Source organism: Scyliorhinus canicula, chromosome 13 (assembly GCF_902713615.1).
Source record: "Scyliorhinus canicula chromosome 13, sScyCan1.1, whole genome shotgun sequence".
Classification (NCBI taxonomy): Eukaryota; Metazoa; Chordata; class Chondrichthyes; order Carcharhiniformes; family Scyliorhinidae; genus Scyliorhinus; species Scyliorhinus canicula.
Genome location: NC_052158.1, coordinates 158,655,067 through 158,667,294, shown reverse-complemented (window position 1 = coordinate 158,667,294; position 12,228 = coordinate 158,655,067). Strand labels below are relative to the sequence as shown.

The following is a 12,228-nucleotide window of genomic DNA, read 5'->3' as shown; positions in this document are numbered from 1 at the left end:
GGTCTGCACAACATCGTGGGCCGAAGGGCCTGTACTGTGCTGTACTGATCTATGTTCTATGTTCTAACCGTGCGTGAATCCCTTAATCCAAAGTGGGGGGTTCATTACACATCGCAGTAAGTGACTGCATTTTCACCCCACATGGGCGTCTATAACTTCACTCCAAGCGCATGGTCAGACCTCACCCAATGTCGGTGTGTGTAAATTGGACCAAGAACCCATCTTTAGAACATTTTGGGTTAAGGTATGTGGAGAGAGTACATAATTAAGACTTCTAATAGCGTGCTTGGATGAGCGATTTGGTTGTGATTTTTGGGGTAATGAAGGGAATAGTTGATGTTCCAATCCCAGTTTGTGTGATAACGGGACTGGTAGATCCTAAAATGGAACTCTGTCTCAAAAGACTGCTACTTTAACTTTTTTTTAGCAAGCATGGAGAGTTAGGGATCACTAATTAGATTTAACAAGGAAAAATCAGTTATTACAGACGAAAACATTTATTATAATACAATAGTCCTTTATAATAATGATAATCATGATCTTTATTGTCACACGTAGACTTGCATTGACACCACAATGAAGTCACCGTGAAAAGCCCCTAGTTTACGCATTCCGGAGCCTGTTTGGGTACATTGAGAATGTCACATTTACCTTCACAAATATACAAAACATTTTACGGTTAGTGCGGGATACACATATATTTTACACCATATTATTCTCAGCAACACACAGTCCTTTCAAACACCAAGGCTGTCTGTGTTCTCACATAATGCACTCTGAACCCGAGTGAAATTCTATGGATGTTCTCCTCAATTCCCCCCAGAAAATTCTTATACCATGAGCCACCTTTTATCATTGAGCTCCAGCTTCCACACGAGTGAATTGAAATTAATCTGTCAAAAGACACACTTCCCAATCTTGTTTTAAACAATGCTTTCCCTCAGTTGCATCCATCAAGGATTCACTTTCAGGTTTTACAACTCCACGTTCAGGATTCCTTTGACATGACTTTCACACAAACCATGTCACAATTGCTTTCAATATCAATTTCCAGGCGGCATTGCACAAAACTTTTAATTTACCTCTGAAGTATTTTTGCTACTTTAAAGCTGGTTACTGTAGTTGCTTCCTTAATTCGGAACACGTTAAATGCTTTCCCCTTGAACAGTATTTTGTTTATCCTTTTGGTCTCTGTTCCCTTAACTTCAGTTTTCCTGATACATTCTTTCGGCTGTAAGTCCCGAGTTGGCTGGACTTTATCTGGTCCTTTCTGAAACCAGCCTGTTTGAACACCACTTCTCCTGTCGAGCTTTTCTTCTGTCGGTGCTGAAAGATATTCACTCTCCACCTTCCTATCTTCAACTGCTCATGAACGCATTTGAAATGAAACAGAGAAAAAGCCATTCGTCCTCAAAAGTTGCTCCCAGACATTATGCTGATGAAAGCTGGTTTGGTTTTCATGTCCTAATTATCTCTAAGGACAATAGAAACATAGCTTGAACAGAACAACCTCTGCACATAAAAAACACTTTGGTCCTGCGTGAATGTACCTCTCCATTTACTCTTCCTTACAGAGAAACGCTAAATGAACCCCACTAAAAAATAACCCTTATTTCTAATATTTCACAGGACAAATATACATCCTTTGAAACTTCGTCTGTTTTCCTGACAATAGAATTTATGAAGTCATATTTTTCCCTGTTTCCAGCAGAGTTTAGGACAAGGGAACATTAATTCAATATCAGAGCCAAGCAATTAAGGACAAAAATAACCAAATATTTCTTTGTGCAACAAATTGAAGACATGAGGATCTTTCTGGCACAAAAATAAATGAACGACAGTTTATAATAATTTAAAGTTTTGTATCGAAATGTAATAGTTGCCGAGGGGGTGTTACAGTGAACATGTTACCAAGGTGGATTGCAACAAATCAAAAATAGATTAACCATTTTCTAATTGAATGACCCAACAGTATCGAAGGTTTGAGTGGCTTACCTCTTATCTGAGAGTCCTCTCACTCACGGTTTACCTTTTCTTTTCATTGAGCAACACGTCAAATAGTTTGTTACTCTGACTTTCTGTCAGACAGCAGACAATAGTGGATCTGAAGTCTCTGCATAGATACTCTGGGAAGTTTTGGCCTCTTGTCATCAAGTACAGTGCAGATTATTGAGCTAATTAACAGATTACTTTAAAGAAGTCTTGCAACACCAGGTTAAAGTCAAACAGGTTTGTTTCAAACACTAGCTTTCGGAGCACTGCTCCTTCCTCAGGTGAATGAAGAGTTTTGTCCCAGAAACATATGTTTGGACAAATTTAAAGATGCAAGACAATGCTTTGAATGCGAGCATTTGCAGGTAATTAACTCTTTACAGATCCAGAGATAGGGGTAACCGCAGGTTAAAGAGGTATGAAGTAGCTCAAGCCAGGCCAGTTGGTAGGATTTCGCAAGCCCAGGCCAGATGGTGGGGGATGAATGTAATGTGACATGAATCCAAGGTCCCGAGTGAGGCCGTACTCATGTGTGCGGAACTTGGCTAAATGTTTATGCTCGGCGAATTTGCATTGTCGTGTGTCCTGAAGGCCGCCACGGAGAATGCTTGATGGAGAATAGAGGCTCAATGCCCTTGACTGCTGAAGTGTTCACCGACTGGAAGGGAACATTCGTGCCTGGCGATCGTCGCGTGATATCCATTCACACATTGTCGCAGTGTCTGCATGGTCTTGCCAATGTACCACGCTTCAAAGGTTTGAGTACATTGGCGAGACCATGCAGACGCTGCAACAATGGGTGAATGGACATTGTGCGGCAATCGCCAGGCAGGAATGTTCCCTTCCAGTTGGGGAACACTTCAGCAGTCAAGAGTATTCCACCTCTAATCTCTGGCTAAGCGTTCTCCAAGGCGGCCTTCAGGATGCACAACAACGCAAAATATCCCTGCAGAAACTGATAGCCAAGTTCCGCACACATGAGTACAGCCTCAACCGGGACCTTGGATTCATGTTGCATTACATTCGTGTTCCATCATCTGGTTGGGCCAGGGAAATCCTACCAACTGTCCTGGCTTGAGACAATTCACACCTCTTTAACCAGCTGTTACCCCATCTCTGGATCTGTGAAGACTTAATTACTTGCAAATGCTCGCATTCAAAGCATTGTATTGCATCTTTGACTTTGTCTAAATATATGTCTCTGGAACATACCTCTTCATTCACCTGAGGAAGGAGCAGTGCTCCGAAAGATAATGTTTAAAACAAACGTGTTGGACTTTAACCTGGTGTTTTAAGACTTCTTACTGTGCTCATCCCAGTCAAATGCCGGCCCCTACACAGCATAACAGATTACTTGTATACAATTTAATTCAGGATTGTGAAGAACACGCTGTGTCTATTTCGTCAAGCCCATAAACCAAGTGTACATTTCAAGCAGCGTGACTCGCTGGGCTTAACCAGTCCTGAGGGCGTAGATGTCAATCTAACCATTCAGGAAAGAAAGAACCCAAGGACAATCATCCGTATCGTTGTGTACTTGTCTCTGCTGCATTTTTACACGCCGTTATTTATATCATTCACCACTGTAGAATTATTATTGATATGATGTCCTGTCTTTTCAGATAAACAATGGTTCGCCACGACCAAAGTGCTTAGATAACTTCAGAACCTATCTATCAGTCAATACTGGGCATTGTTGAGGTACTGTTGGCCATTTGTCGCTGTAATATATTATTTCACGCCAATCGGTGACCTCCGGAATCACGTTACTCTCACTATAACATGTGTATTTGGGTGTCCAAGCGTGACTCAATGAGGACTGTCTAAAAGCATGAGAATAGCAGAAGTTCTGAGGATGAGAGCCAAACCTTTTGCAGCTTCACCACGGGGTATGCTAACTCGTGGAACCACCATTTTATACGCAGAGCTAAGTGGCCCAACAAATATCTGATCTCCCCACTTACAGCCTTGTCAAATCCAGTTGTGAATAATGATGAACAATTACAAAATAAGTTATTGAACACATTAAGTGAACTTCCCCGTCGTCACCGACGACGATGTCCAATTTCGTCGTTTAAAGTCCAAGGCTGAAGCACCTACAAATATCATCAGGAGAAGTGACTGGGTGATGATCCACCATTTTTCGCCTCGTGAGGGCATTGATATCAATCATGACCTGTTTCAATTTTGTCCACATTGTATGAAGATACAGATGAGTGTATCTGGATAGAGTAACGCTTCATTGACCGAAGAAGGTCTCGCCTCCTAGATCCTGCAGGGGTGGGATTGGAATCAGAGCGTTAGTTTAGAAGGTGTTTTAACTGAAGGGGAAATAAAGAACAAAATTAGATAACAACATCACCCTCAGGGAGAGCAAAAAATGTGACAAGTACGAGAAGGGAGGTGGTCAAATCAGGACTGAGGGTATTGCACCTAAATGCGCAAAGTGTACGGAACAAGGTAAATGAGCTTGTTGCGCACATTGAAATTGTTCGGTACGATGTTTTTGGCATCACAGAGACGTGACTGCAAGTGTATTAGGTCTGGGATCTAAATATACAAGGATATATGTCCTATCAAAAGGACAGGCAGATAGGCAAAGGGGATGGGGTTGCATTGAAAGTATGGAATGAAATTAAATCGATATCAAAGAGTGATATAGGATCAGAAGGCATAGTTTCTCTGTGCGTAGAGTTTCAAACGTTACACACCCTTGATGGGAGTTATGTGCAGGCCACCTAGCAGTAGTCAGGATGTGTGGCAGAAAATAAATCAGGAAGTAGGAAAGGCATATAAAAAAGGCAATAATAAAATAATCATGGGGGACTTCAATATGTAGGTATATTGGGAAAGTCAGGTTGGTAGTGGATACCAAGAAAATGAATTTGTGAAATGACTAAGAGGTGTTTTTTTGGAGCAGCTTGTGACCGAGCCTACTAGGGAACAGGAAATTCTGGAAATGGTGATGTGTAATGAGGCAGACTAGATTCGGGAACTTAAGGTAAAGGAACCCTTAGGCCACAGTGGCCACAATATGATAGAATTCAAACTGCAGTTTGAGAGGGAGAAGCTGGAATCAGATGTAACGGTATTACAATTAAATATGGGTAGCTGCAAAGGCATGAGAATGGAGCTGGCCAGATTTGATTGGAAAAGGAGCCTAGCAGGGAAGGCAGTGGACAGTAATGGCAGGGTTTTTCGGGCAATCCGAGAGGCACAACATGCTAAGGGGAGGAGAATGCATCCATAGCTGACGAGGAAATTTAAGGACAGCATAAAAGCAAATGAAAAAGCACACCAAGTGTTGAGGATTAGTGGTAAGCCAGAGGATTGGGAAACCCTTAAAAGCGAGCAGAGGACAATTAAAAAAGCAATAAGGAAGGAGAAGGTGAAATATGTGTGCAAGCTAGCTAGTAATATCAATGAAGATAGGAATAATTGTTTTCAATATATAGAAGGTAAGAGAGAGACATAAATAGACATTGGACCAGTGGAAATGGTGGTTGGCGAAATAATAATAGGAAACACAGAAATGGCAGAGGAACTGAATAGTTAATTTGCATCAGTCTTCACGGTGGACAACATCAGTGGTATGACAGAGGTCCAGGAGAATCAGGGGGCCGAGGTGAGTGCAGTGGCCATCACTAAGGAGAAGGTTTTGGGGATACTGAAAAGTGTGAAGGTGGATAAATCACCTGGACCGGGTGGACTACTCCCCGGGGATCGAAAAGAGATAACTGAGGAGGTTGTGGAGGCATTAGTGGTAATCCTTCAGGAATCACTAGAGGCAGGAAGGGTCCAATGGGACGCGAAAGTGGCTTATGTAATACTGCTGATTAAGAAAGGAAGGTGGCAGAAGACGGGAAATTATCGGTCGGTTCGCCTGACATCGGTCATTGGTAAGATTTTAGAATCTATTATTAATTATGAGATCGTGGAGTACTTGGAAATGCATGATAAAATAGGACTGAGTTATCAAGGCTTCGTCAAAGGGAGGTCATGTGTGACAAATGTGTTAGAGTTCTTTGAGGAAGTAACAAGGAAGTTAGAGAAAGGAGAACCTCTGGACGTGATTTATTTAGATTCCCAGAAGGCATTTGAAAAGGTGCCGCATAGAAGACTGTTAAAAACGATAAGAGCACATGGTGTTAAGGGTACGATTCCAGCATGGATGGAGAATTCGCTGACTGGCAGAAAGCAGAGAATAGGGATGAAGGGGTCTTTTTCAGGATGGCAGCCGGTAAGTAATGGTGTGCCTCAGGGGGCTGTGTTGGTACCACAACTTTTCACAATATACTTTAACGATCTCGAACAAGGAACTGAAGGCAGTTTTGCTAAGTTTTGCTATGATACAAAGAACTGTAAAGGGGCAAGTAGTATTGAGGAAGGAGAGGTGCTGCAGAAGGACTTGAACACGCAACGAGAGTGGGCAAAGAGTGGCAGATGGAATACAATGTGGAAAAGTGTGAGGTTATGCACTTTGGAAGGAGGAATGGAGGCATAGACTATTTTCTAAATGGAGAAATTCTCAGGAAATCAGAAGCAAAACTGGACTTGGGAGTCCGCGGTCACGATTCTCTAAAGGGTAATGTACAGGTTCAGTCAGCAGTTAGGAGGGCAAATACAACGCCAGCGTTCGTGTCGACATGGCTGGAATACAAGACCAGGGATGTACTTCTGAGGCTGTATAAGACAATGGACAGACCCTATTTGGAGTGTTATGAGCAGTTTTGGGCCCCGTATCTAAGGAAGGATGTACTGGCTTTGGACGGGGTCCAGAGGAGGTTCACCAGAATTATCCCTGTAATGAGGAGCTTGTCTTATGTGGAGCGGTTGAGGACTCTGGGTTTGTACTCATTGGAGTTAGAAGGATCAGGGGGAGATCTTATTGAAACTTACGAGATACTGCGAGGTCTGGATAGAGTGGACATGCGGAGGGTGTTTCCACTTTTAGGAAAAGATAGAACCAGATGACACAATCTCAGACTAAAGGGACGATTCTCTCAAATAGAGGTGAGGAGGAATGTCTCCAGCCAGAGGGAGGTGAATTTGTGGAACTCTTTGCTGCAGAAGGCTGTGGAGGCCAAATTACTGAGTGTCTTTAAGTTAGAGATAGATAAGTTCTTGATTAATAAGGGGATCACGGATTATGGGGAGAAGGCAGGTGAATGGGGATGAGAAAAATGTCTGCTATGATCGGATGGCGGAACAGACTCGGTGGGCCGAGTGGCCTTATTTTGCTCCTATGTCTTATCATCTTATTTTCGTAAGACAAAACAGCCCACACTATTTTAATTTTTCATACCGTCCATGAACTTTGCGCTGTGGCTCAATGTGTACTCCTACAGTATTCAGAGGATTAGATTCGGTAAGATTTTGAGCAGATTTATAACCTAAATAATGCACTGCAACAACCCATTGATGTTCCTTCCACGGACATTGCAAGTTCGAAACTTATCAAAATAAGGGCAGAAACCGCAGGGGAATGCCAACATCTGCAAGTTCCCCATCAACTCACTTCACCAGCCTGACTTAGGGCAGCAGGGGAGAAATATGGTTACCATTGCTGCATCACAGCGTCTGTCACCCAAGTTTGATTCCGACACTTGGAGCGGAGTTTGTGGAGTGCGTACATTCTCCCAGTGTCTGCGTGGCCTTCTGCCCGCAGTCCAAGGATTTGCAGGTTAGGCAGTTTTACCAGACTAAATTGTGTCATATGTGTACAAAGCGTGAGGTAGGATTATGGGCATAGGGCCGAAGTTGGTGCTCTTTTAGAGGATCCGTGCCAGCTCGATGGGCCGCATGGCCTCCTTCTCTACTGTTGGCTTTCTATATCACCGACCCATATCGCTGCTCACTAAATATTGTGGATCTCCCTCCAAAATACACTCTGGTTGTACGTACATTTTAATGCTTACAAGGTTCAGTAATGCACCTGAAGTTCAACTTCTCAAAGGCAATACATGTTCGCATTTCTATTGGCGTCCGCATCCTCGGAATGCATGAAACATGGCAAACACCTGCATGGTTTGAAATTTGAAACCTTACCTGACGACATTTCTTAGCTATTTTGTCTTGCCTGTCTGTAAAGATCATGTCCTTCTGATCATAGCAGTTCTGACCCAAGATTTTGAAACTTTAATCTTGTAATTTCTCTCTCGCTTGTTGATACTGATGTTATTCCCTATTTGAAGCATCCCCTCTTTTTATTAAGTCGAGAAAAAGTATTAACCGCACAATAAAGTTCCTTATGTTCACACTACAGCTTTTTTGCATATTTGATTAACTTTGATTACCACATCTCATTCTTACAGTTGAAGATTGGCAGGTGCGACTGGGCAATGGAGAGAGCGTCTGTGATGGCCGAGTAGAGGTTTATTATGGCGGTGTTTGGGGGAGAGTTATTGACACTCACTGGGATTTCAAAGATGCAGATGTAGTTTGCAGGCATCTGAAGTGCGGCTCTGCAGTAAGTATTTATAACCACTGGAAGTTTGGAAAAGGCACCGGCCCAGTCTGGATCAGCAATGTCAGATGCAATGGAAGTGAACCTTCCTTCTGGAATTGCAGTTTTACACAAGCAAGACAATTATCTGTCGCAGATGACGTCGGTGTAGTTTGCTCTGGTACGAACTTCTTTCCTTGTTTACTAAACAAACTAAAGACATCCATGACATCTCATAGTAATAATGCACTCATCACCAAACGGTCTTGCACACAGCAATGGCTCACAGGTCCTTATAAGACAGGGAATTTAAAAAATCCAATTGGGAATTCTGGAGAAATGTGTTTTCTCAGTAATAGCGAGACCTTGCAATTCATGACCAAATGGTCTAGTTGAGGCGAACAATGTTGTTTCTTGCAAAGAGAAGCTCCTGCAAGCTCCCTCCATTTAGATTAAATCGTGGTTTCAATTATTCCTGCCATGAGATCCTTATATGGTATCTTTGAGAACATATGAAACATAGAAAATAGAGGAGGAGGAGGCCATCCGGCTCCTAGATCCTGCTCTTTCCTCAATAAGATCACGACTGACTTGATTGTGGCCTTACCTCCACTCCCCTCCTTGTCCCCCACATCAATTCCGTTGCTTGTAAATCGAATATCTGTCCAAACTATCCCGAGATTATTCAATTACTCGGCCTCCAGTGCTCCCTGGCGAAAAAATTCCAAAGATTAGCAACCCTCTGAGAGAAGATATTTCCTTTGATATCCGTGCTCAATGGGAGGTTTAGTTATTTTGACGTGTTTATTATAAAGTCTGTATCGCTGCCGTATTTCCATTTTAGAACTCTGCAATTAAAAATTGTGCACCATTCGTATTATTAAGGTGGGATAGGAATTAGTCATGTAAAAATGGCACAACCCTTTGATGGAATCCTAACAATCTAATCGTTAAGCAGTTAGAAGCAGGATACAAATTAGGAATGGATCGATAGGGAACTCTATGCTCGAAGATTTGCTACTGAATATAACTATTCCTGTCCCCCAGGTCACGTTCAGGTAAGGTTGGTGGATGGTGGAAGTCGGTGTGCTGGAAGGGTGGAACTTTACTACAATGGAACCTGGGGATCTGTGTGTGATGACGCCTGGGAATTAGCAGACGCCCATGTTGTTTGTAACCAGCTGAAGTGTGGAGATGCTCTAAATGCAACTGTTTCCGGGCGGTTTGGTCCAGGAGAGAGACCTATCTGGCTGGACAGCATGAACTGTACAGCGAAGGAATCTGTCTTGTGGGAATGTCCGGCAGGCCCGTGGGGTGAAAGCGACTGCAATCACAAAGAAGATGCTGGAGTTATCTGCTCGGGTGAGATGTAGTTTTAAATATTCACATTTGTGACTACTTTTGAAAATAAATCCTTAAAAAACACTTCGGCCTGAGGTAATTGATTCGCACCAGTGCTATTCCTTACATTTGGCATTACGTAGCCTACCGCTTTCGGTAACCAATGTTCTACTTGCACAACAGCATAATGTAGAATGACTCTGCAAGAGACAGTCGAGTATCTTCTTAATTCTTAATTCCTAAGCAAGTTAATTCCTTTGAAATAATTTTACTTTCTGAAGGCCACTGATAAAAAAAATCTTATTAACTTAACGACTTTGTAGAACAGAAAGCCTGACCTTGTGTTGTTGCAATTTATGCCGTGCGATTGATCCGAAGCGAAGGTTCAGCTTCAACCATTGTTCCGCAGAGCACAGGGATATAAGGCTGCAGAACGGACCGAACCACTGCCGGGGCCGAGTTGAGGTTTTCTATAATGCGACTTGGGGGACTGTTTGTGGCGATTCCTTTGGAATGGAGGATGCAGAAGTGGTTTGCACGCAGCTCAGCTGTGGATCGGCTTGATCTGTGGATCGCGAAGTTACATTTGGCAGGGGTACTGGACCGATCTGGCTCGATGATGTGGACTGCCGTTTGCACGACTCACTGCTATGGCAATGCCCATCTTCACCTTGGGGTCAACATAATTGCAAACACCAGGAGGATATTGGAGTAATTTGTTCAGGTAACAGGTGCAAATTGAATCTATTTCTCTGGGAATGTTTTTCTCGTATGTAAACGTAAGGTCATCAAACATGCAGCTCAATTCTTAACACACAGCGCATTCCATTCCCCACGGTACGGTAACGGCTTTCCTCCATTTTCACCTGATCAAGCAACACTTTAAATTTGAAATTCATTTATTTTCAAATCCTCCCACGGGTCGTCATCTTCCTATCCCTGCAAACTCCTCCAAACTCACAACTCGCCAGTATATCTCTGACCATTTAATTCGGGCCTCTCGCCGGTTCCCAAATAAAATTACTCCATCATCGGTCAAGATGCGCTGAGTTCTTTATACCCCGAGATCTCTAATCTCCAATCCGCACTCTGTGCCTTTCCCCTTCTCTACCTCGCTTTTCCCTTTTAAAAGACTCTTTAAAAGCAATCTATTTGACATAGAATTTTGTCATTTAACCTAACCTGTCTTTATGTGTCTTATTTTGTTTTACAATACATTCGTGAAGCACCGTGCGACATTGAAGGCACTATATATACAAATTGTTATTGAAGTAATCAATGTATTTTCTTTCAGAAATTAATCCAATTAAAATACGCTATGACGGAGGTGCGAAGAAAAGTAATATGGCAGCAGTTTCAGAAGATTTCGGTAATTATTGATAAAGACAGAAGGATATTTTTCTGGTGTTTTCTTCCGTGTAAACATTTTTTCCAATTTAAGTCCTAAATGGACATTTACAGCTTGTCCACCAACACACTTCTTCTACTATTAGTACCAAGCGTTTTACATATAGTATCGAGCACAGTTGCAGCATTCAGGAGAATGGCAAACTGAATTTTCATTCTGGCAGCAGATTTCATCATTGCAAGGATTGTAATTTTGAGAGTAGAATTAATAAAATATTATTGAAAATTTAGTAATTCATTGTTGTTAATCACAAAATCAGAGAATTGCTGCAGCAGAAGACCATTAGACGCAACGCATCTGCACCAGCTGTCTAAATTAGCATTATGAAATAAAGCCATGCTCCTGCATTAATCCTGTACTCTTGCATGTAGCTTCTATTCAAATAATCATCCACTGATTTCTTGAAGGCCTCGATTGAACATGCCTTCACCACACTTCCAGGAACTTCAATGTAGACTCAACCCATTCGTTCTGTGAAAAATATTTTCTGACTTCAGGGTTGCTTTTTTTGCAAATCACTTTAAATCTGTTGCCTCGCGTCCTCGATCTTTCACGAGTTGGAACATTTTATCCCTATCTCCTTTGTCCAGGCCCCTCGAGACTTTGACCACCCGCATTAACTATTCACTCAGCATTCTGCTGCCCAAGGAGAATGCTCGTAACTTCTCCAATCTATCTCCATAACTGAAGTTTCTCATCCCCGGAACCATCCTTGCACACTACTGGAGAATGTTCTTCATACAGTGTGACACCCCGAAATGTAAAGATGCACTAGACTAACTTCTGTCTTATACTGGTTCAGTACAACCTGCTTTCCCTTTTACCTGGTTTCACTAATTAATAAAGTATGGGGAACTGTTTGCTTTACTAATTGCTCTCTTCAGCTGTTAAAGGCAATGTTTAAAGGAATGGCACCCTGCATATAATAAATGGAAATGGAGGTTTTTAAACCGACCCAGCCAGCCAGCATCATTTGTCACAAAGTCTATTCCAACTCTGACAATTGTCCTTACTGCCCGAAGCATGCCAGCAGCTACAAGGC

At 42.4% G+C, this 12,228-nt stretch overlaps 1 protein-coding gene across 1 annotated transcript in view; it reads left to right on the top strand.

Moving 5' to 3' along the window:
• The window catches only part of LOC119975672 (deleted in malignant brain tumors 1 protein-like), a 238,242-nt gene that overhangs the window by 109,811 nt on the left and 116,203 nt on the right, over positions 1 to 12,228 (top strand). The window contains 3 exon segments of the mRNA XM_038815454.1: positions 9,485 to 9,799; positions 10,188 to 10,502; positions 11,073 to 11,147. Coding sequence (XP_038671382.1) covers positions 9,485 to 9,799; positions 10,188 to 10,502; positions 11,073 to 11,147 — 705 coding nt within the window.